General features: G+C 39.7%; 2 protein-coding genes across 3 annotated transcripts in view; one reads left to right on the top strand and one right to left on the bottom strand.

Annotated features, from left to right (window-relative positions):
- The window catches only part of Snap25 (Synaptosomal-associated protein 25kDa), a 379,996-nt gene that overhangs the window by 275,070 nt on the left and 81,498 nt on the right, over positions 1-23,428 (bottom strand). For both annotated transcript variants that reach the window (XM_070996705.1, XM_070996704.1), the window contains exon 3: positions 5,669-5,710. In XM_070996705.1, the coding sequence (XP_070852806.1) occupies positions 5,669-5,710 (42 nt within the window). The remainder of the gene's footprint in view (positions 1-5,668; positions 5,711-23,428) is intronic.
- LOC139353200 (uncharacterized) lies at positions 107-20,445 on the top strand. Its single transcript, XM_070996706.1, has 4 exons — positions 107-929; positions 3,856-3,979; positions 4,099-10,953; positions 20,037-20,445. Exon 3 carries the CDS (start codon positions 10,103-10,105, stop codon positions 10,535-10,537), a length of 435 nt encoding a protein of 144 aa, XP_070852807.1. The 5' UTR covers positions 107-929; positions 3,856-3,979; positions 4,099-10,102; the 3' UTR covers positions 10,538-10,953; positions 20,037-20,445.

The following is a 23,428-nucleotide window of genomic DNA, read 5'->3' on the forward strand; positions in this document are numbered from 1 at the left end:
ATATTGGACCTTGAGGAAGTGGGAGCAGAATTGGGAACGGGGTTTTTCCGCCTGATACTGCATGAAGTCTTCCAGCATCCTGGTAATGGCTGGCAGCCGGCGCGTCCTCCATCTCCGCTTTAGCTGCCAAGTAGCTGGTGGAGGTGGAGTGAACAACGGAGAGCTCGTCGGAGATCGAGCCATGTCCCATGTTCCTTCCCACTGGGATTCTCTAGTGGATCGCCTCCAGCACTTCAACTATACTGCGGATTTGCCCCGTGGTGGTATTGCTTCCTGTCGGTCAAATCCCAATAATGGGCAACAGCTAGGATTGGGTGCTCTTTTTGTCCTCACTGACTTCTTTTAGGCATTTTTCTTCCATTTTCAATTTTTAAATTCCCCACCGCTTCTGCACGAACACCGCCAAAGATTAAATTTCTTATTCTTAGGGCCGCGGCTAACGGCGTTCATCGAAATTCACTCGCGAAATCTGGTATTTTTTCTGGTATTTCCTTAGCTTATCTGAGTACCGCGCTGAAAAACAGACCCGACGAAAAACGTTAGCTGCGTATTTGCCTCTCGCTCACTCCTATGGTTAGCTCCCGGTTTTCGTCGATGTGAGTAATAGGCTTAACCGAAGTAGACACTTCTGTGTCACACCGCGGGACAAGGGGGTAATGAGCACTTGTCGCTGGCACGGGGACGCTTTGATGGCAGGACGATCGCGTGGCGGCAATGGTAACGATGCTTACTGCGATGCCGGACCACAGGCGATGAGGGTGAGCTAACGTGGTTAGCTGCTAGTTGAGATAGTGTATTACGAGCCCTATTCCCAGATGTAGGATGTAGATCGCGGAGTTATGAGGTGTGTCGATAACTGATTTATTCTTCATTTGGTACTTGTTTATATACTACTTGGAACAAGGAAGTTTAGTGTAATGATTAGTGAAGTAAGCCATATTATAAAGTATTGGGTTGGCAAGAAAGTCATGTCGTTTTTTTTCAATATTTTCAAAGATGATTTATTTATATCAGGACTTATAATTAATCAATTATGTATTGGCCGTTTTGTTCGACCACTAATGACCATCTCTCGGGCAGCTGCATAATTCAGCGCTCGAAGAACTTTTGGTCTTTTCCAGCAAAGAATCGAGACAAGTGGTTTTCGACAGCCTCATCTGAATCAAAGTTTTTACCATTCAAAGAGTTTTGAAGAGAGCGAAACAAATGGTAATCTGAAGGTGCTAAGTCCGGACTATAAGGTGGATGTGGTAGCACTTCCCAATTCAGCTCCGTTAATTTTTGCCGAGTGACCAAAGATGTGTGGGGCCTAGCGTTGTCATGGTGAAAGACTATACCCTTGCGATTAGCTAGTGCCGGCTCCTTTTCTTTAATTTTTTCCGCCAAATTGGATAGCTGGCGACAGTACACATCTGAATTGATGGTTTCATTCCGTCCCAGCAGCTCAAAGTGCACTACACCCTTCCAATTCCACCAAACAGACAGCATAACTTTCCTCTGATGGATATCGGCCTTTGATGTGGCTTGGGCTGGCTCATCTTTCTTGCTCCATGATCTTTTTCGTTGGACATTATTGTAAACAACCCACTTTTCGTCGCCAGTAATGATCCGCTTCAAAAAAGGATCGTTTTTAATCCGTTGCAGCAGAGAATAGCAGATGTTGATACGCTTAGTTAGGTGAATTTCCTTTAAGTTATGCGGAACCCAAACATCGAGCTTGCTTACGTAGCCAAGTTTCTTCAAATGGTTTTCAACCGTTGTATGCGACACACTGAGCTTCTCTGACATCTCCCGCGTTGAATAGCGCCGGTTTTCATCCAGCAAAGCCTGAATTTGTTCGTCAAAAACGGCCGATGGTCGACCAGAACGTGGGGCGTCTTTAACTCCAAAATCTCCAAGCCTGAATTTGGCAAACCAGCGCTGACATTGGCGATCACTCATGGCATCTTTACCATACACTTCGCACAATTTTTCGCGAGCTTCGACCGCTTTTTTTCCTTTTCGGAAGTAAAAAAGCAAAATATGCCGAAAATGCTCACTTTGGTCCTCCATGTTTAATTTGCTATAGCTTCCACAAATGTTATCGAATAATTACCAAATTTTCGTCGATAGTACCTAAGACAATAAGCTTTAAAACGATACTAAAAAGTGTGACCCTGGTGCTCGATTAGTCGTAAATAAATTAGATTAAAAACGATTACTAAAAAAAACGACATGACTTTCTTGCCCACCCAATAGGTAGGTAGGTCAGAGAGTTTTGATTATGGTAGCAGTTTGCGTAGTTGCCTGACACTGCAAAATGTGCTGACTGCATTAGCGGGTCAGTGTGCCGTTGAGTCGGTGAGACGGCGAGTTCGTGTGATATATAATATGCTGATCAGCAATTCTCATATGCAGTGGGTGCTACTGAGCGCCTGGTACTGTTCCAAACTTGGCTACTGCTTGATTTGTTGGTTGTGGTCATGTTGAGCACTTTGAGTACGAACAACATCTAAGCTAACAAACTCTTAAAAGTAAAGTCAAAACACAATTAAATGAAAATATAAGATATTTAATAAACATACCTTCAAAAACGAAACAACTTTAAATATAAACAAATTTCATACAAGAAACCTCAAAACACTACCTTAAAATCGAATAAACATATAAAAAAAGTATATACAAAGTTTTTTTGTTTTTAAAGCACACTTAAATTATAACCAAAGGAAACAAAAAATGAAATCTAATGACTACAGCGGGATTCATCCCCATACATCTTAGATTGGTAGTCAGATGTGTTATCCTTTAGAACAAACGACAAGCAGGGCCTCCGCCGACTAGATGCCAAATAGAATCCAGCACTGCGAATTCCACCGCTAGAACCCGCCATACGACAAAATTTATTGTATGACATGTCGCCTCTATGTATTTATGCTCTTTGGTGTCACCTTCCCACATTTACCAAAAAAGCTCGTTGAATCAAAGGCGTGTGCTCTATCTTAAAGTTTTTAGACTCAAATGGGCGTGAGTCGACTTCTAAAATTTGCTTACGCTGTAAAAAAAAAAATACGACGAGTGAGCGACGGTATGCAAATTTAACTGCATATTTTGGATTTTAACAATAAAATCCCAAAAGAGCTGTTGATCTCAGCTATTGAAGGAACACTCTTTCAAAATATTGGAGGATAAGCTAGTTTATTTATTGATCTTCAAAAAAAAAATCCAGAGCCCGTGAGTATGCTTGCGAAACGGACGCAGTGTCCTTACCCTCGACTACAGATATGGCTCGAACCAACTTTCATTGCAATAGCGGCAAATTAATTTCCTTGACTATGAACATGGATCAAATTTAGTAAAGCGGATGTCTTTTTGTGTCTCGCTATAACCCCGTTTATTTAATAGTCATATAATGGATAACTGCTGCTTAACTGTCTAAATTTGGCAGCAGATCTTTTGCGTTTTCGACTGCGCCCTATAAAATAAAATGTTGTTTCTTCTGTTGAAGAATAAGTTGGAATGTCATTCTGAGTATGTGGGTCAAATATGTCAAGTCAATATATATATTATAATATTGCAATATAATATATATTAAAACAATATAAACGCATGCATCAAATTTATTTAATGCGAATATATGAATATACGTCAAACTATCATGCGTTTTCAAACATCTAAAAATTGGTCTGTTGATATATCCGACACAATTTCGATGTGAACAGTAAGACTAAGTTTTTTTTGCTTGAATAGGCAAAAGTTTAATTACTGGACCGCAAAATCAACATTACAAAATGGTTTGTCCGTTGACGCAGGGAACAGAAAAGTGTACGCCACTGCGTGCTAAGCATATTTTGAGTTTATTTATTGGCTTTTTGCCAGGTCTCAAACTCTTCTCCAACTCGAGCTAAGTCCATGGGCGGTGTCAACGGCAAAGCATCTGTGCGACCTATTACTTAATGCTCAACAGCTTTGGCGCAGTGAAAATTCTACAATGTACAAATTGGTAAGAATAACCTTTCGTATTTCACGATAATTAACTTTTATTTTTGTATCTATTTGCTATTCGCTATGTTCGCCAAAATGTGCCTGAAACGTTCGAATCATTGGGCTCACTAAAACTAGTCTCTGTTGTGTAAGCTGTGGTAGCGAGACGATCATTAATAGCACAACAAGGAACTATATAAAACACATGTCTGTATTGCGTCTCCTGCTTCCTAAAGGATCTATAACGGAATGATTGTTTGGCTGTTATTAGCGTCACTAAAATTTTGAAGGAAGAACCTTAGATGGCAGACGAACCTATATACGATCGTTGTCCATCTAGCGAATAGTCTTCGAATAGATATCTTACGCCAACGATGGACCGGACAAATTGAGTCTAGTACCGATTCAACAGCATATCAGGCATATTGAGGCTTATGTTTTTCATGCTAATTATCCATATAAAATGTGCTGCAGCAGGTAATACTGCTACTGCATCGACAGCGATTTTTGGCAGAATGAAGTAGCGATTCTGATTATGGCATCATCGACAATGGTTTTTTGATGGACCCTGCGCCAAGATGTACCTGACAATAGGTTTATTTTCTAAAAGTGTTGAGCTGTGCGTAAGTATGCAAACGGACCTAGAACAGAGTACGCAATAAGAACTAGTGATTGCTAACTATTATCCTCTACCCGATTTATTCTATTTTTTCGCTTTGAAGGAACAGATTCACGAAAACACGGAAAAACTTTAGGCAACAAATAAAATGCCTTTTTTTCATTTAAGCTTTAATAAAAATGCATCAAAAGCCTTATCTAAAATATACATCGAAAAAGACAGAATGGCATAAGAGAAGGCTATTCACTGGGCCTGCTTTTGGAACAGCGTTTTTAGAACCGAATGTTTTTTTGTCTTAAAACCAAATGTGGGGTATTTTGACAAAATGGTATCCTACCTTAAATTTAATAGCTGATATAAAGAAAAAAAAATAATAAAAAGCTTAGCTTATAATTTTTTTTTTTTAATATAACAAGAAACTTTTACATGAGTTATTATGACACTTGTTAAACGAAAGTATTCGTTTTTATGTCTCTCAATCCTCTATCCGACGCTGATGATTTAGGATGGCTTACGCTTTCTTTCCCAAAACACGTACGCCCATTGCGCTGAAGTCTAACAAGAGCCCACATTTCAGAAAATATGTAAATAAAAATCGATTATATTGATCAACCATGCAAAAACGGCTTGGGTACGCCTCAGTCTACCTGGTACGTTCTACATACATTCAATAATCCATTATACAATTTTACTCAACATAACTCATTATTTTGACTCGATTTTATCAGTTTAGAAATGACCACTTCTCTTATTTATAAAAGGGGATAAATCAATATAAGCTTACAGAATGAAGAATTAAGAAGTCTAAATTCACCAAGAAACGGTCTTATACTATCCATAATGGCCTTTACCATTTGGTACGCAACTCGGATTCTAAACACGCATACTGATTCTAGTCAGAAATTTATTCAACATTTCAAGGGAACATTACAAGAATCGAAACTATTTATGTTCTTCTCCTTCGTGCTGCTCTTAAATTTATTTTATAAAAGATCCTAGTATAAATATTAAACTATATTAATTTTAGTTAAGAAACAGTAATTTTAAATATACTAAATACGAAAGAGTTCTGTTGGTTAGTTTTCTTACCTCTTCGCAGAGAGCAAGCATACGTCGCGTACTTTCCAGGGACTGAAATGAAAATAAATTATTTTAAATTAATGTATTACACAAAAATATTAAAGATAATTTGTTTACGATAATACTTTGGTTGGCCCAATTGCCCATGTGAACCCGTACTTTCATTAAGAACTTATAGGCAATTCATATGCCTCTCTTCGGTGTTGTGTTTAGTTGTTAACTTCAAATTTATTGTGAATTTCATTTACAGCAATAAAGTAATACATAAGAAAGTATGAGAACATCCTGGAGAAGAAGACAATTACAAAATAAAAGAATTCGAGTACCTCGACTGTCAGGTACCCGATACTCAGCTGAAGGGACAAATGGGAAATGGAGATATGCAAGCATCACAGCTAGATTGAAATACGCCACCTACCCGCGATCTCAATATATGGTTATGTGGGCGGAATAAAGATTTAAGCGTTATGGGCGTTAGAGTGGGCGTGGCAATCGATAGGTATTGACGAGACTAATACATTTCAGTTAAAATTTTGTATCTAGCATGAAAACTGTGGGGGCCACAAGTGACAAACTTTTTTTCGGATAAATCGATAGGCATTGTCGAGACTAATACATTTCAGCTAAAATTTTTTATCTAGCATGAAAATTGTGGGCGCCACAGGCTTGGGCGGCTTGTGGCTGTTAGAGTAGGCGTGGCATATTACCGTGACAAACTTGCGCTGAGTACAAGCTACGCAAGCTAACAGGATTCCCAATCATATTGGTCGTCTTCTTGACTTAATCTTTGTTTTTAATAGTAGCGATGCTGAAGTCAGTCGTATTTCGCCACTATCTTTACCTGAAGATTGTTATCATCCTACCCTTCAGCTCTGTATTAATGGATTTTTTGATAATCCTAGGACTGCAATAAATGTACAGCCTAGTTTGTGTTCTAAGAGGACTGATTACGGCAGACTAGTGGAATCTTTATCGACAGTAAGCTGGTCCTTTCTAGTTGACCTTCCTATTGATGATGCAGTTAGGTATTTTTATGAGATCCTTTACCGTCTATTTGATGAACATGTCCCTCTTTCCTCCATGAAGAATTCTTACAGCTCTCCATGGTTTACCCGTCAACTATCTTATCTGAAGAATAAAAAAACCAGACTATTTAAACGGTTCAAAATATCCGGCTTAAAGACAGACTTCACCAAATATAGTTCAGCTAAGGTGGAATTTGTCCAGTACAATTCTGATTGTTACAAAAATTACCTGTCTCGTTGTAAGCGTGATTTCAAAAGTAATCCTAAGCTTTTCTTTTCTCTCGTCAATTCTACACGGAAATCTAGCTGCTTCCCTCCCTCTCTTTTTCTCAATAATAATGTAGCATCTGATGATAATGATATTTCCAACTTATTCGCAGACTTTTTTTAATCGACATATACGAAATGCTATAGTGTCATTAATAAAGATTATCCATAACCACTACCTCATTTGAACTCTATCTTCAAACCAGTGATTGATGTATCTGATGTTCTTCAGAGTCTTAATACTGTCAAGCTCTCATTTTTACCGGGTCCTGATAGAATACCAAGTTGTATACTTAGGAATTGTTCATCTTATCTTGCTCTTTCCTTAACATTGATAATTAATATGTCCCTAAGTCAATGTAGATTTCCATCCATATGGAAGGAATCCTTTATTATCCCATTGTTTAAAAAAGGAAACAAGTCCGATATCTCAAACTATCGTGGTATTGCTAAACTCAGTTCTTTTCCTAAACTTTTTGAAAAAATTATTACCTGTCAGTTGCAGCATCATTGCAGGTCTATTATTTCACCTTGTCAGCATGGCTTCACTAGATGTCGCTCTACATCTACAAACCTACTTGAAATTACGTCTTTAATTACTAGAGGTTTTCTGACACATCATCAAACTGATGTGATTTATACCGATTTCTCTAAAGCTTTTGATTCAGTGAACCATAGGATTCCTATTTATAAATTCTCCCTTTTAGGTTTTCCACCCAACCTACTAGAGTGGATATTTTCCTACCTTCTAATAACTAACAAAGCCAGAAGTCTCCTGGCGTTTATGAAGCGTTGGTCAAGGGAGCTTGATGATCCATACACAATAAAGCTTTTGTATGTTTCTCTTGTTCGTCCGTCAATGGAATATTGCTCGTGTATATGGTCACCTCAAATTAGCTGTTACCAAAATATGTTAGAGTCCGTTCAAAAACAATTCCTTTTATTTGCTATGAGAGGTTTAAACTGGGACACAGGAAGTCGATTGCCCTCTTATCATGCGAGGTTGCGCCTGCTGGACTTACCAACCCTGAACCATCGTAGAAAGTGTCATGGAGTTATGTTTTTGCATAAATTAATTAATGGTGATGTCGACTCTCCCTCCCTTCTTAGTTCCCTCAACTGGAATGTACCCTGTAGAACAGTTCGTCGTTTTCGTCCGTTGTCCCTGCCAATTTGTAGATCCAAATATGCCCTTTATGATCCTTTTCGGGTTCTTTGTGACGACTATAATGCACTGTGTCACGTCTTACTGTTTGATAGCCCTAATGCAACTAATTATGATAAACTTATATATTTTCTATCTTCCAATAATTTGTAAATTTCTATGTTACACGCCATTCTATGTGAGCATGTACTTTAAACTGTCTATTGTTATGTCGTCTTTTTCCATGTCCGCGATTTCGTTTACTTGGCCAAATCGGTTTAGGGTTTCGCGCGTAACAAGCATTGCTTGGTGTCGTAAGGGCCACTTGTTTGTACTGACCATAGTGCATCAACGTCCAAGAATAATTAATTAATTAACTAGCGAGCTACTGAACTTGCCTCTGATTGCATGTGAGGCACTGATCCTGAAATAATGGGGTGGTACTCTGCCCCCTATCTGTGAAGAAGCGAGCTATGAGGATTTTAGCAAACTTAACCTTACTTTTAGTTGACTCCTCGGCTGCTAAACCCAGACCATGTCGGAAATTTTTATACCCGTTACTCAAGAGTAAAAGGGTATACAAGATTCGTCGGAGAGTATGTAACAGGTAGAAGGAAGCGTTTCCGACTTCTTAAAGTATATATATTCTTGATCAGGATCACTAGCCGAGTCGATCTAGCCATGTCCGTATGCAAATTAATTTTCTCACTAGTGAACTAATTAAAAAAATTTATTTTTATTTTATATAATCACTTATTCACTATTAAAATTTTTCAATAGGTCGAACTTATTTTATTCGCTGCTCTTTTACTTTCGCCCGATTTATTTAACTGCTCGATTCAGATCGCAAAAACGTACTCCCCTGCCTCGAGATCAATGATCAATAATCAAACCTCGGCTTAAGAGATTTATCCCCAAAATTTGATAAAGAGAATGACTCAAGAGAGTCGGAAAAAAGGATGATGCAATTTGCCAATTATATTTTAAGTCCAAATTCGGTCGGGAATTGGTGTTTACATTAGCGGACTTTAGGGATCGCTTTGGGGATCTTTTTGTTTACTTTGGCGGACTCAGGGCTCGCTTTGGGGATCTTTTTGTTTACGTTGGAGGACTCAGGGCTCGCTTTAGGACTTCGATCTGTACAATATCGGCTTGGATGCATACAGCATCCGTTTGATGCGAACTGCGTTAATCTGATCTGGGTGGGAATGATTTGGAGGCGTAGTTAACAGAAATAGCTGAACACTGATTTATCTCGGGTCTGTCAGAGTTATTTGGAAAGTAGCTCTCGGCTCAAAATTGTTTATAAATTGGGTAAGAGCCCCTAAATAATGTGTCATATAACTTGCACGCTGTGATCTAGGAAACTATAAAAGCTGCAGTACTGGGACTAGGCATGCAGATTCTAGAGATTCCTGCGCAGATTCCACTCTAACGCCCACAAACCATCCAAAACTGTGGCTTTTACATTTTTAATGCAAGAATAAAAACTGAAATGTGTTGTTCTCATCAATACCTTTCGATTCACTCAAAAAAAGTTCGCCACGCCCACTTTAACGCCCACCAACTTCGAAAAAATCGTACATTTGAACGCGTATATTTCAAAAACTATCAAAGATAGATAATTGTGATTTAGACTTAGATTCCGAAGCCTTGTACGCGAGCCCAAGCTTGTTACGCAAATATACCACGCCTAATCTAACGCCCACAAGGCGACCAACCCTTTGGCACCAACAATTTCCAAGCTAGAAAAAAAATTAAACTGAAATCTATTAGTCTCGTTAATACCAATCGATGAACCCAAAAATAGTTTGACATGCCCACTCTAACGCCAATTACGCTTAAATCAGACTGGCGCCTACATAACTATATATTGAGATCGCGGTTAGGTTGCGAGGTTTACGAAGGGCGAACATCGTTGCGCTTGACTGGGGCGATGTCCCCAGTAGACCCCGAGCCACGATCTGGCTTCCAGCAGCGATCAAGGCGCCGGAGGACATCCTCTTCATGTTGCAAGAATGCAACCCGCACCTCCCCGCGAAGGACTGGAAAGTCGTCAAGGTGGAGGAGCATGAAGGGGATGTCACCCAGGCGGTTTTGGTCCTGAACAAGGAGTCAGTAGCTCCGATCGAGACTGCTCGAGGAGTGCTGAACTTCGGGTTCAGTGCGATACACATCAAAGTGTATAAGGGCGACTCCAAAGCCACTAGCAGCTCTGCCGGCAACTCAGCCGAGCAGGTGCTTGCTGAGGAGTTGGAGGCACCTGGTGGGCCGGAGGACGGCTACTCTACCGATTCGTCGCTAAGCAGAGAGATGCGAGCGCTCGGACCGGCAATCGAGGACGTAGACCTCAGCGACACAGAGGAGGCCGACGTCACTGTGGTGGAGGTTGAAGCTGTAGATGTCACTAAGACTTCTACAAATAAACCTTCACCACAGTAAAGCAGCGTCTGCTGCACTTCTGCTTCGCCTGACAGAAGGCGGAGCCGACCTAGTCCTCGTACAGGAACCTTGGGTAGTAGGAGGCAAGGTTGCTGGACTAGGAACAAAGGAATACAAGCTTTTGCTTGACCCCAAAGAAGGTAAAATTCGAACCTGCATATTAGCCAAAAGGCATCTTAGTATATTTCTACTTCGCAATTACAGCAACGGAGACAACACCGCAGTAAGCCTGGAGCTGCAAAGTGGCTCTATAAGGGTTCTATCGGCCTATTTGGCCTTTGAGAAGGAAAACCCCCCAGATGCGCTGGTCAGAGGACTGGCAGAGAAATGCGAAAAGCTCAAGAACGGATTGGTAATACGCTGTGACGCCAACGCCCATCACACCCAGTGGGGTTGCCCAAACAACAACGACAGAGGTGAGTCTCTTTTTGATTTTATTCTAAATTCGAACCTATTTTTATGCAGTAGGGGCAATGTCCCTACATTCATAACTAAAACTTGCCAAACGATCATAGATCTAACTTTGGTATCAGACTCACTCGTAGGCGCAGTGAAAAACTGGGCAGTCATTGACGAGCACTCCTTTTCGGACCATAGATTCATAGAAACCGTATTGTCCCTTGATTCGCCCTTGCCGGTAAGCTTCGCTAACCCCAGACGAGCCGACTGGCACAGGTACAAAGAAGTTCTGACAAATATCCTCCCCATGGAACCGTCAGAAAGCATCGCAAACCCCCATGAGCTGGACGAAACAGTATACAAATTCACAGAGGCATGCAACACTGCCTTCAAAGTGGCATGCCCCACAGAGAAACCAAGAGGAGGGAAAAAACCCCCCTGGTGGACCCAACAACTATCTATCCTCAGAACCAACTGCAGATGCCTGTTTAACAGAGCAAAGGCGGGAAATGAGGACACCAATTGGCTGAACTACAAGTTTGAACTAGCCTCCTACAAAAAGGCCATTAGAAGAGCAAAACGAACGGCATGGCAGACCTTCTGCTCTGACATAGAAAAAACAACTGATGCGGCAAGGCTCAGGAAAATACTCTCTAAGACAGCCGCGCCTTTGGGGTATCTTCAAAAAACAGATGGATCATGGTCAGACTTCAGTAAAGAGTCCTTGGACTTGCTCCTAGACGCTCACTTCCCGGGGAGCCAACAAGCAGGTCATCCACCTGAAAGAGGAGCAGGAGAGGGAATCGAAATATCAGACCGCAACATGAAATGGTCCATTCATAGTTTCAAACCATACAAATCGCCGGGACCGGTCGGGATAACACCGGCTCACATCCAGCAAGCAGGACAAATAGCCATAAACTGGTTGAAAAAAATCTTCCAATCCATCCTGGCGGTAGGAGAACTACCAACAGCATGGAAAGAAACAAAGATGGTTTTCATTCCCAAGGCAGGGAAGGCCACTCACACCACAGCAAAGGATTTTAGGCCAATAAGCCTAACATCATTCCTGCTTAAGAGCTTTGAAAGAATGATAAGCCTACACAAAAGGGCCACCGTAGACCCGACACAAATATCAGAAGCACAACACGCTTACACCTAAGGTAAGTCAACCGAATCGGCGCTACACTTGGTGGTAAACAGCATCGAGAAATCACTCAACATCAAGGAATACACACTGATCGCCTTCCTGGATATAGAGGGAGCCTTCAATAACGTGCTTCCCACTGCTATAACAGAATCTCTCACAGAACTAGGGGTTGAGCCGCCAATGGTGAGGCTAATCCATAAATTGCTGATAAGCAGAATGGTCACAGCCACACTAGGGACCTCAGCCCAGACTAGACTAATGAACAGAGGCACCCCGCAAGGAGTTGTACTATAAACCCCTCTTGTGGAATATCGCAGTAAATAAACAACTGCGGATTCTGGAGGGAGGAGGTTGTAAGGTCGTGGCATACGCAGACGACGTCGCCATCATCTTTAATGGAAAATATCCACAAACACTTTGCGATCTTATGACCGCTAAACTTAAAATACTATCGGAATGGACGATAGCGAACGGACTCGGGGTAAATCCCTCGAAAACAGAACTTGTTCTATTTACAAATAGGAACAAAATTCCACAACATAACCCACCCATTTTAAACAATTGTAATCTCTCCTTTAGCGATCACGCCAGGTACTTGGGGTTAGTACTAGATAAACGCCTCAAATGGGGCTTAAACAACCAACAGAGAACCAAAAAAGCGACCATTGCACTTTACTCCTGTAAAAAAGCAATCGGGCTTAGATGGGGCATGTCCCCAAGAATAGTTAACTGGATATACACAGCGGTCGTCAAGCCAATCTTACTGTACGGAGTGGCTCTGTGGTGGACCGCCTTGCACAAACAATGCATACTGACTCCTCTAAACAAAGTACAGCGAATGGCGGCTTTGTGTATTAGTGGAGCCCTTCGAACCACCCCGAATGAAGCGCTGAATGCGATCTTGAACCTCCCTAGCCTGGACTTAGCAGGCATGGAAAGGGCCAAATCGGCAGCTATTCGACTGAGGGACACAGGGCAGTGAAAAGCCCAATTTTATGGCCATGCTAAAATTCTCCAGCATTATAAATCGATTCCGAAGATCACGGATCTATGCAAATCTATTGAATATAGTCACACACCCTTTGAGGCCCTGATTCCTGATAGAGAGGAATGGGAACAGGGCCGACCGGGCACGACGGACGCAATCTGTTTCTATACAGATGATTATATTAGAAGGACACGTCGGCGGAGGTGTATACTCCGAACAATTAGATATCAAGAAGTCATTCAGGCTCCCGGACCACTGTAGCGTCTTTCAGGCGGAGGTCCACGCTATAAAAGAAGCACTAACCTGTTTAGGGAACCTTAGCCTCCAGAGAGGACACATATATAGTGACAGCCAAGCGGCTAATAAGTCGATCTACTCGACAAACACCAACTCCCGTACAATAGCAGACTGTCGCAGATCTCTCCACGAGATGGCAAATCAGTTTACTATCAGCCTAATATGGGTTCCGGGTCACCGGGACATCGTAGGCAACCAAGCCTATCCTACCAGGAGAGGAAAATGTCGGCATGCCCATGGCTACTTGCAAGCTTAACATAAAAAACCACTTTAACACACTAGCCAACACCCATTGGCAAAACGCACCACAGTGTCGCAACTCTCACCAGACATGGCCTGTGATAAACAACAAAAAAATCTCGGAGTTACTCAAACTCAGCCGCACAGAGTGTGGCATGTTGATCCGAGCTCTTACAGGCCACTGGCTTGTTGGCGCACATGCCGGCAGGCTGAAAGCCCCGCAAAATGATTTCTGCAGAAGCTGTAGGGATGAGGAAGAAGTGGAAACGGTAGAACACCTTCTCTGCTTCTGCCCAGCACTATGCAGACTCAGACTGAAACACTTAAGAAGCCCCTTCATCGACGATCTTACCGAAATATCGGAGATTAATCTCAAAAGCATGAGTGCCTTTATTAAATCTTCCGGGTGGAAGAAGCTTAACACAGGCTAAAACTACTAGAAACGGGACCCTAGAGAAGGAAGAAACGAGATCATGCGGTATCACAACGGACCCATTGAGGTCTAAGTGTGTCGGACTATAGTCCGACAGCCGCCCTAACCTAACCTAACCTAGGTTGCGCATTACAATCTCGCTTTGCTGCTTGCATATCTCCATCTCCCTTTGATCCCTTTAGCTGAGTAAGGGGTATCTGACAGTCGAGGTACTCGACTTTAGCGTTTTTCCTTGTTTTTATTATAAATACCTATCTTCACGCCAAATATTTTTAAAATCGGACAACTCATATAAAGTTATGACCAAATAAAAATCACTATTTTGCAATTCATTCGAGATCGCACACCACATGCAGCAAATTGGCTGTTTTCAGAAATAAATAGGGGCGGTATAGGCTTTTTGTTGATGTAGGCCAAATGGCGCTCTAGAAGAAGAAGAAAAGTGTCGCTATCGGCTAGGTGTGTTAGTCAAAAAAGCAAAGTTGCTTTAAGCCTATCTCCATCCCTCTCGCACTCCCTTGAGCTGAGAAACGGGTATCTAATATTCGACTATAGCGTTATCTCTTGTTTTTTATTGAATTTTGTGAACAACTTAGTTTGTTCAATTTAAAAAAAGAATTGAAGTAGTAATTTTTTTTAAGTGTACAGTTAAATTTGTATCTTATTACTGTACATTTTCAACTTTTCCTAAAGAAAAATTAATATTTTTTTGTTTTTATTTTAGTTTTATTATCAATGTATTTATCAATTGGTTACCTTATCCTACAACTTTGTGTAAAATAACATGAGAATATGCAATTCAAATGTTTTTTAAGATTGTCCTAGCTTATGTTCTTAGCAATCACTTTATAAACAAATATTTTTATACCCGTTACTCCTAGACTAAAAGGGTATACTGGATTCGTCGGAAAGTATGTAACAGGTTGAGAGAAGCGTTTCTGACCCCAAAAAGTATATATATTCTTGATCAGGATCACTATCCGAGTCGATCTAGCCATGTTTTTTGTCCGTCGGTCCGTCTGTCCAACTGTCCATCTATATCTATCTACTATAAAAGCAACAGTACTCGGACTTGGCATGCAGATTGCAGAGATTCCTGCGCAGCGCCAGTTTGTTTCAGCAGGGTGCCCCGCCCACTCTAACGCCCACAAACCGCAGTCCAAGTTTGTTACGCGAATATGCTACACCTTCTCTTACGCCCACAAGACGTCCAAACCTTTGGCTCCCACAAATGCCACGCCCACTCTAAAGCCCAATTGCGTTTGTAAAGAAGATATTGTTGCTACCGCAACTGCAGCACTGCGCACTGCAACCGTGGACACGTCAAGACAATCAATACTAAACATGTGTAAAGAAATTAACTCACTTCATGTTTTTTTTACTAATAGTTTTGATAATTCTTTTCGATGTTTTACTCATCGATACACGCCAGCGGGAATTTATCATGTATCAAGAAAAGGTAACGTACTATTTTCACGCTCCTTTTTTATTGATACAATACAATACAATACATGATACAAGCATTTTTTCATCATGGTTAGCAATCAGCATTCAGCAGAAATGTAGTATGAATTCTATCAGTGATCAGGTATCATGTTGTTCTGAACGCGACTAATATGTACCAATATCTACTCAGTTGGACAGTTGTTAACAAGTAAAGTTGAAGAGTATATGATAGTCGACGGACTCCACCAGTGTAGTGTCTATAAGCTTTATTATTACTTTTTGAATAATTATAATAATATTACGAAAGTAATGATTAATAATGAGTTTACTTTGAACAAGGAAGAACGCTATAATCGAGTACCTCGACTATCAGATACCCGTTACTCAGCTAAAGGGACCAAACGGAAATGGAGATATGCAAGCAGCAAAGCGATATTAAAATGAGCCACCTACCGGCGGTAGACAGATTTAAGCGTTATGGGCGTTGGAGTGTGCGTGGCAATTTTTTTTTTGATCAATTGATAGGTATTAACGAGACCAATACATTTCAGTTAAAATTTTTTATCTAGCATGAAAATTGTGGGCGTCACAGGTTTTTGCGATTTGTGGGCGTTAAAGTGGGCGTGGAAAACTTTTTTTTGGGTCAATCGATAGGTATTGATGAGAACAAAACATTTCAGTTAACATTTTTATTCAAGCATCAAAACTGTAGTTTTGGGCGGTTTGGGGGCGTTAGAGTGATCGTGGCACTCTGCTGAAACAAACTTGCGCTGCGTAAGAAGCTCAGGCACGCCAAATCTCAATAGCCTAGCTCCCATAGTTTCCGAGATCTCAGCGTTCATCCGGACAGACAGACAGACGGACAGACGGACATGGCTAGATCGACTCGGCTAGTGATCCTGATCAAGAATATATATTTTTTATGGAGTCGGAAACGCTTCCTTCTGCCTGTTACATACTTTCCGACGAATCTAGTATACCCTTTTACTCTACGAGTAAATCGTTTCTTCTTCTTCCAATGAAAAATCAACTCATTAAAAGTAATAATGTAAATAGAAACAATAATTTGCTTTCTGGTTCAATGGAAAAACACAGAAGAACACTATAGACGAGTGCCTCGACTGTCAGATACCCGTTACTCAGCTCAAGGGACAAAAGGGAAATGGAGATATGCAATCATCAAAGCGAGATTGAAATGCGCCACCTACCCATGATCTCAATATATGGTTATGTGGGCGGTAGACAGATTCAAGTGTTATGGGCGTTAGAGTGGGCGTGGACAATTTTTTTTGGATCAATCGATAGGTATTGACGAGACCAATACATTTCAGTTAACATTTTCTGGGTTCTGGGACAATTAGCATGTCAATGGCCACTGCCCCCCTCCCCACCCTCATTAACGTATGCGGGTTCTGGGACAATAAGCATAATCCATTAAATTAACTGATTTTAATGGGCTTTTAAGTCATAAAAATGTCACGATCATGTATATAAAGAGTGTACTTAATTGCCCCCATCGCCCCCACATCCCCATGTGACAATATTGGTCATGTATCCTTTCCCTCATTATGTGCAAATAATAGTTACGTGAGAAAGGTGCACGTGAGAAAGGTCGCGCAACCATATTATCCAAAGGTTGTTATCTTACAGGAACATATCCGATCATGTTGGGGAAAGGTGTGATCACGAACCCTTTTCCTCATTATCACAGGTGTTGCTGTGCACGTGAGAAAGGTCGCACACCCAAAGTTACCAAAGATGGTTATCTTAGAGGAACATGTTCGATCATGTTGGGGAATAACGTTTCCTATGATTGTAAAACTAATTTAGAAATCAAAAAAGCCCCAATAAAATAATTCTCACAAGTACATGATTCTCAGATGTGGAATATTTTCAAACACACTTTTATGTTTCCGCTCCAGAACGTTTAGCTGGTAAATTTTTAAAAGATACTCTCCTTTACACAAATGGGTCATAAACATGTCATAAGAGGGATTTAAGCAAGAGCTACCCGAACATGCGCACCTGTCCATTATCTGACCGCAATAAAAGGGGCACATGCACAAGTCTGAAGGCGCACGCTTATTGACAAGCGCAATATAAGGGAAACATGCACAAGCCTGAAGGCGCACGAGTTACCGACCAGTCGGTAGGCAACGAACCTCCACCCAAACCTCCCAGAGCTACCCTAGAAAGAGTACGCTGACTGGGCGACCACTTGAACCCACACATTTGGATGCAAGTATGTTGCAATCCGAAACATTGTTTAGTCTAGCATGAAAATTGTGGGCGTCACAGGTTTGGGCGGTTTGTGGGCGTTAAAGTGGGCGTGGCAAGCTTTTTTTAAAATCAAATTGATGAGAACAATACATTTCAGTTAAAATTTGTATTCTAGCATCAAAACTGTAGGGGCCACAATTTTGAGCGGTTTGTGGGCGTTAGAGTGGGCGTGGCACTTTGGTGAAACAAACTTGCGCTGCGTAAGAAGCTCAGGAATCTGCACGCCAAATCTCAATAGCCTACCTCTTATAGTTTCCGAGATCTCAGTGTTCATCCAGACGGACAGACAGACGGACAGACGGTCAGACGGACAGACGGACATGGCTAGATCGACTCGGCTAGTGACCCTGATCAAAAATATATATACTTTATGGGGTCAGAAACGCTTCCTTCTGCCTGTTACATACTTTCCGACGAATCTAGTATACCCTTTTACTCTACGAGTAACGGGTATAATGAATGCAAAAATTGAAAAATTAAACGAACACAGAGTCCAACCAATCTCAGTCAGTGTAGATGATATAGTATTTAGAAAAGAAACACAAGAAACAGAAGAAACGAGCTCACTCCTCGCTTTTCCCAACATCAAGTACTAAAAGACAACAAGATCACACTAATTTCTACTAGAAAACAAAAGTTACACAAAGCTAAAATAAAAAACAGGATTAAACAAACCCAACTCCAATTGATCTTACAGATTCGCGTTCATCGCAGCCCAGGACTTAAAGGTCCAACATTTAGGAAACAACACCCCTTGTTAAAAATAAATCTGGGACAGCCCAAAATAATACAATCGCATAAATACCTTACACATAGAATTAACCTACAGGATTTTATTGACGGTGTGATTAACTTTGAGAGAGCAATTAACCAGCTAAAAAAGAACTCAGATTCAAACGACGCAATCGAAAGTCTATCAGCGAAACTTCAGCAACTAAAAGTCAGAGTAGAAATGCTATTACCTAAAAAGAGACAAAGACGTGGACTTATTAATGGACTAGGTAGCGTCGTAAAAATAGTGAAAGGAAATTTAGACGACGCGGACGGACGTAGAATCAATGACAACTTAAAAACGATTACAGAAAATCAAAAATGAAATAACAGCAAACGCAAATAAAGAGGAGAGAATTAACAACGACATGAAAGCAAGATTTGACCATATTACGGTTCATATTAACAAAGAACAACAAATAATTAACTACTTCTTGAACAATTATAAAAATACTATTTCCAAAACTGTTAAAAAATATGTTCAAAACCGTAAACTCTGAACAGCATCTCCTACACACTTTACAATATATATCCCGAATTAATATGAATATAGGCGTACTGTCAAACTATTTAAGTAATATAGAGGAAAGCCTGCTATTAGCCAAATTAAACATTGTACCAAATTTCATTGTATCAGAAGAAGAATTAACTGTAATCAGACAAGAGTTAGATGACCCCCAATTACGCAACATGTCCAACGAACACATCCTCGAGATGTTAGAATTAGATAGTTTTATGAACTAAATTAAGATCAATTTTAGAATTAAAACAAAATATTCACCAATTTACACATATTATTATTATATATATTATTATTATTATTCCGCTACCTATAAATGGTTCCAAATTTTTAATCTTACCCAACTATATGGCATACTATAATGGGAAAGACATGTATTACTTCACGAACAAATGTAGTAAGGTTTATAAATATTTTATCTGCAAAAACTCTATATCAACCAAAAATAACATTCAAACCGGTTGCCTCGAATATATATTCACACTGAAGACTGCAAATTGTAAAGCCAAAGATGTGGAAATCCAAGAAGTAATTACAAAAATAGAACCAGCACACATCCTAATTTTAAACACAATTAACTCTACCGTTGAATCCAATTGTACGACTAATATTTCCATAAAGGGATCTGCTCTAATCACTTTCAATAATTGCGAAGTCTATATCAACCGAATTCCTTATGACAAAGATTTATTACAATTTTAGGAAAAGATAGAAGCTACAATTCCGGTTATTCAAAACATTAACTTCACCGATCATATTGAAGATATTAAATTACACAACCTAAACTTACGATCCATCAATGCTTCCAATTTAATCATATACTGGAAAAAGTTTACGACCACCAGTTTCGGAGCTGTGTATCTATTATTATTAGTTGGAGTCTTGGCATCGATCCTGTGGATCAACACAAAAAATAAGATTGTATTCGCTACCATACCAAAACCGAGTTTCGTGACGTCCACTCCTTCGTTTTAGCCGTCACTTCAATCCAAGAGGGGAGGAGTTACCGACCAGTCGGTAGGCAACGAACCTCCAGCCAAACCTCCCAGAGCTACCCTACGCCGACTGGGCGACCACTTGAACCCACACATTTTGCTGCAAGTATGTTGCAATCCGAAACATTGTTTAGACCCGGCAACGACCCACTCGAGTCGTTGCCCCGCTCACATTTTGATGACATCGCAACAGGATGCCCTGACCCCTCGCCACAGGAAATATGACACAAGCGGACACTTCGAACGGATTGCTGTATAAACATTTCTTTATTTCATCTTGTATTAGTGTATAAGCCCTTATGTATAGCATATAAGATTTTTATGTACACTTTTGGCAGCGGCGGCTTCTCGGCCACCGCTGAACAATATATGAAGTCACTCTAGAAATTCACTTCAAACATAGAAGACGTCTTATTTCTATTTCAATCATATTAACTTCAACAAACCTAAACCTTTCTGAGGACTACTGAGGGATAACTGGAACCCCCCTTGGACCACATCCAACAGGAGCAGATACCATAACTCACGCTCATTGACAAGATCATGGGCCTCACGCCAACGATCTCAGGGCTGGCTGCTAGCTCTAATACGTCCCATAATAGTGGTTGAAATCACGACCGCGCAACAACTCGCAAGTAGACGATATATCTCAGTCAAGGAAATATTTTCCATTCTCAGTACCTGTAATTTTACCTATATTGAAATTAATTTTCAGGCTTCAATCCGGCGATTTGCATAGAAGAAGCAGGCGCACGTTTCCGACGTCATTTCTGGATTACAAAATGTAAAGTGTTCACCATAATTCGTCCACCTCGATTCATGAACATAGTTTTTGTGTTTAGAAGGTATTGAAAATGCTAACCAATTATCTGTCCTTTAAATTGTTCAATAAATTGGTCAATTTCCTCATGAAATTTCATTTTGTTAATTTTGTTTTCTTGTAGGTCCTTAACCATTTAGTCACAACTTTAAAATGATGTATTAAAATTATTTTATTGTTTTGGAGCTACTTTTAAAAAATCTCAAAATAATGTATGCATTGTTAAGAGCACAAACCCCGCCCTTAAGGTGTGTTTCACAATAGGGAAACCGGTTTCCTTTAAACCTGTTTAATGACGGACAGCCCATTTCCTCGACATTAATGAGCTGACGACTCCCAAAAAACGTCTGTAGAAATCGTTTCTTTTCCATACCTTTACAAATAATTTGTTTTCCGCTTGTAATTGTCCTTAGCTACTTTCGAGTTTCTGGAAAACTGTTTTCTCCATCGGTCCAAAAAATGTTGTGATGTGTATTGGTTAACCAAATTTGACAAAAAAAAAGGAAAATCATATGGTGGTTCTATTAAAAATCTATTCAAATTTGGATCCTTTTTGAATACAATTTCAATTTATTTTAGAATAAAATTATTATTATTATCAAAGAAACATTGAACATCAATCGAAACAGTATCTTTCAATATTTTTCTAATGTTAAACAACTCATTGTACTAGTCCGTTCAATGGGTTATGTTCAACTAAACGGTCATGTATGGGGAGACAGTAAGTTTGGGTATTTTTATGACTTATTGTCTTCAGTTCTTTTGAAATTCTCACATCAACAAGACCAGTTTTCACTGATTCGTTTTGGTATGAAAGATCAACCACAAAAATAAGGGCCTTCAATTTAAATTCATTTGTGGTCAAAAATGGTTGTGATTCACGATTATAGTAACTAGATTGAAATCTTGTATACATACCTATATGAAGGTGAGCATACTGATTCTTGCTAAAATCAACATTCAGATTATCATATGGATATGACTCAGAATTCAAGTGAACTTTCAAGTTTGATGAGTTATTTGTGACAAGTTCTCCATTTAGTGTAGGTTCAATTGTGGCAAATCTTTGTTTTTCGCGGTTAGCCGACAATTTCACATTCCAACTGTGTTGACTCCCATACCCCAATTTGGGGTTAACATATGAGTCCCTACTCCGCAATGCGATTGGTAGGTTTACACCACTTTTATTTATACCGTACATTTTAATTTTTGCAAAATCGCTCGGAGTTACATGGGGAATTTCCCAGGTTTTAATCGTCATTTCCAGTTTAAAAGTTTGTTAATTTCTGGTTTGTTCAAACACATCACCAAGATTTTTAATTAGCATCAACACTAGTTCGTGTTTACAATTTAACAAAAGTTTTTTATAATCCTCAGCAACTCCCAACAAATTTTTTAATGGTACAGAAAAGTTAAAGTGGGGTCCCGTAGAAATTTTCTGTCCACTGCTCCATCCCGAATTTAATAGATTTTGACTTTGAAGATTATCCAGAGATATACAATTTTTTAGGGTTGTAGTCATACCGACAAATCGTGTTTTATCATTTCACATCCATTTACTTCGTACTAAATTTTATCCAAAAAGTAAGTCATACAATTATTTAAAAAAAAAGTGGTAACATTATCAATTGTAGGTCCATTTGGTGAATCTTTTCTTATAATTCCTTGAAAATTGAGGTAATTTTTGTGAAGAAGCACGTACAAGTCTTGTTTTTGGATAGTAATTCGAACATCATCGTTTGGCTTAAATGTTTGATTATACGATGAATAAGTATGAAACTCTTTCTTCAAAATACTCTCATCTGAGTAAACTTTTTCTCGAACATTTAAAATTTCGTTCATTGTTTTCCTTTCCACCTTTTATATTATACTCGAAGCTTCAAGCCTAATGACTTTAAAAATAGTTTATTTTTCAAAGTAAGTGAGCTTCTTTTTTCTGTCGATCCTCTTTCTATAGCTTTACAATTAGTAATGCTTGGCTGAGGACTTAAGCTACGTCTTTTATTATAAATAATCATTACATTAACCGAATGTGCATGCGAATCGAAACGTTTTCACCACGTAAATTCACCGTTTTGATCAACTATGCGTATAGATAGTGTGCTTATTTCGTCACAGTTGATTGGTAAATAAATTAGGTTATGTGGTGTCACTGTCATTTTATACCCAGGCGGAACATTAATGCCAAACTCATGTAATGTATGATTCGGTGTATTATCTACATATGAACCGCTGATTATATCATATTCCAAACGAATTGTATTAGTTTTAAGTATGTTCACGGTCTGATCTGATCGATAGGTTTTTGTAGGATGTGGTTCTAGTACTTTTTGATGGAAACCAAACAGTTGTCCAACCGATCTTTCCTTATTAAAGTAAACTGACTCTCGCATGGTAGTATTTCAACTTGAAGTGTGAATCGGTGATATCATTCAATTTATATGATCCGGTTGGAATTGTAATAACCTTGTCACCGATGTGGAAGAGGTTACATTTTTCATCAATTTTTGGAATCGAATTATACATATTAAAGTCGATAAGAGCGCATATTT

Source organism: Drosophila suzukii, chromosome 3 (genome assembly GCF_043229965.1).
Source record: "Drosophila suzukii chromosome 3, CBGP_Dsuzu_IsoJpt1.0, whole genome shotgun sequence".
Classification (NCBI taxonomy): domain Eukaryota; kingdom Metazoa; phylum Arthropoda; class Insecta; order Diptera; family Drosophilidae; genus Drosophila; species Drosophila suzukii.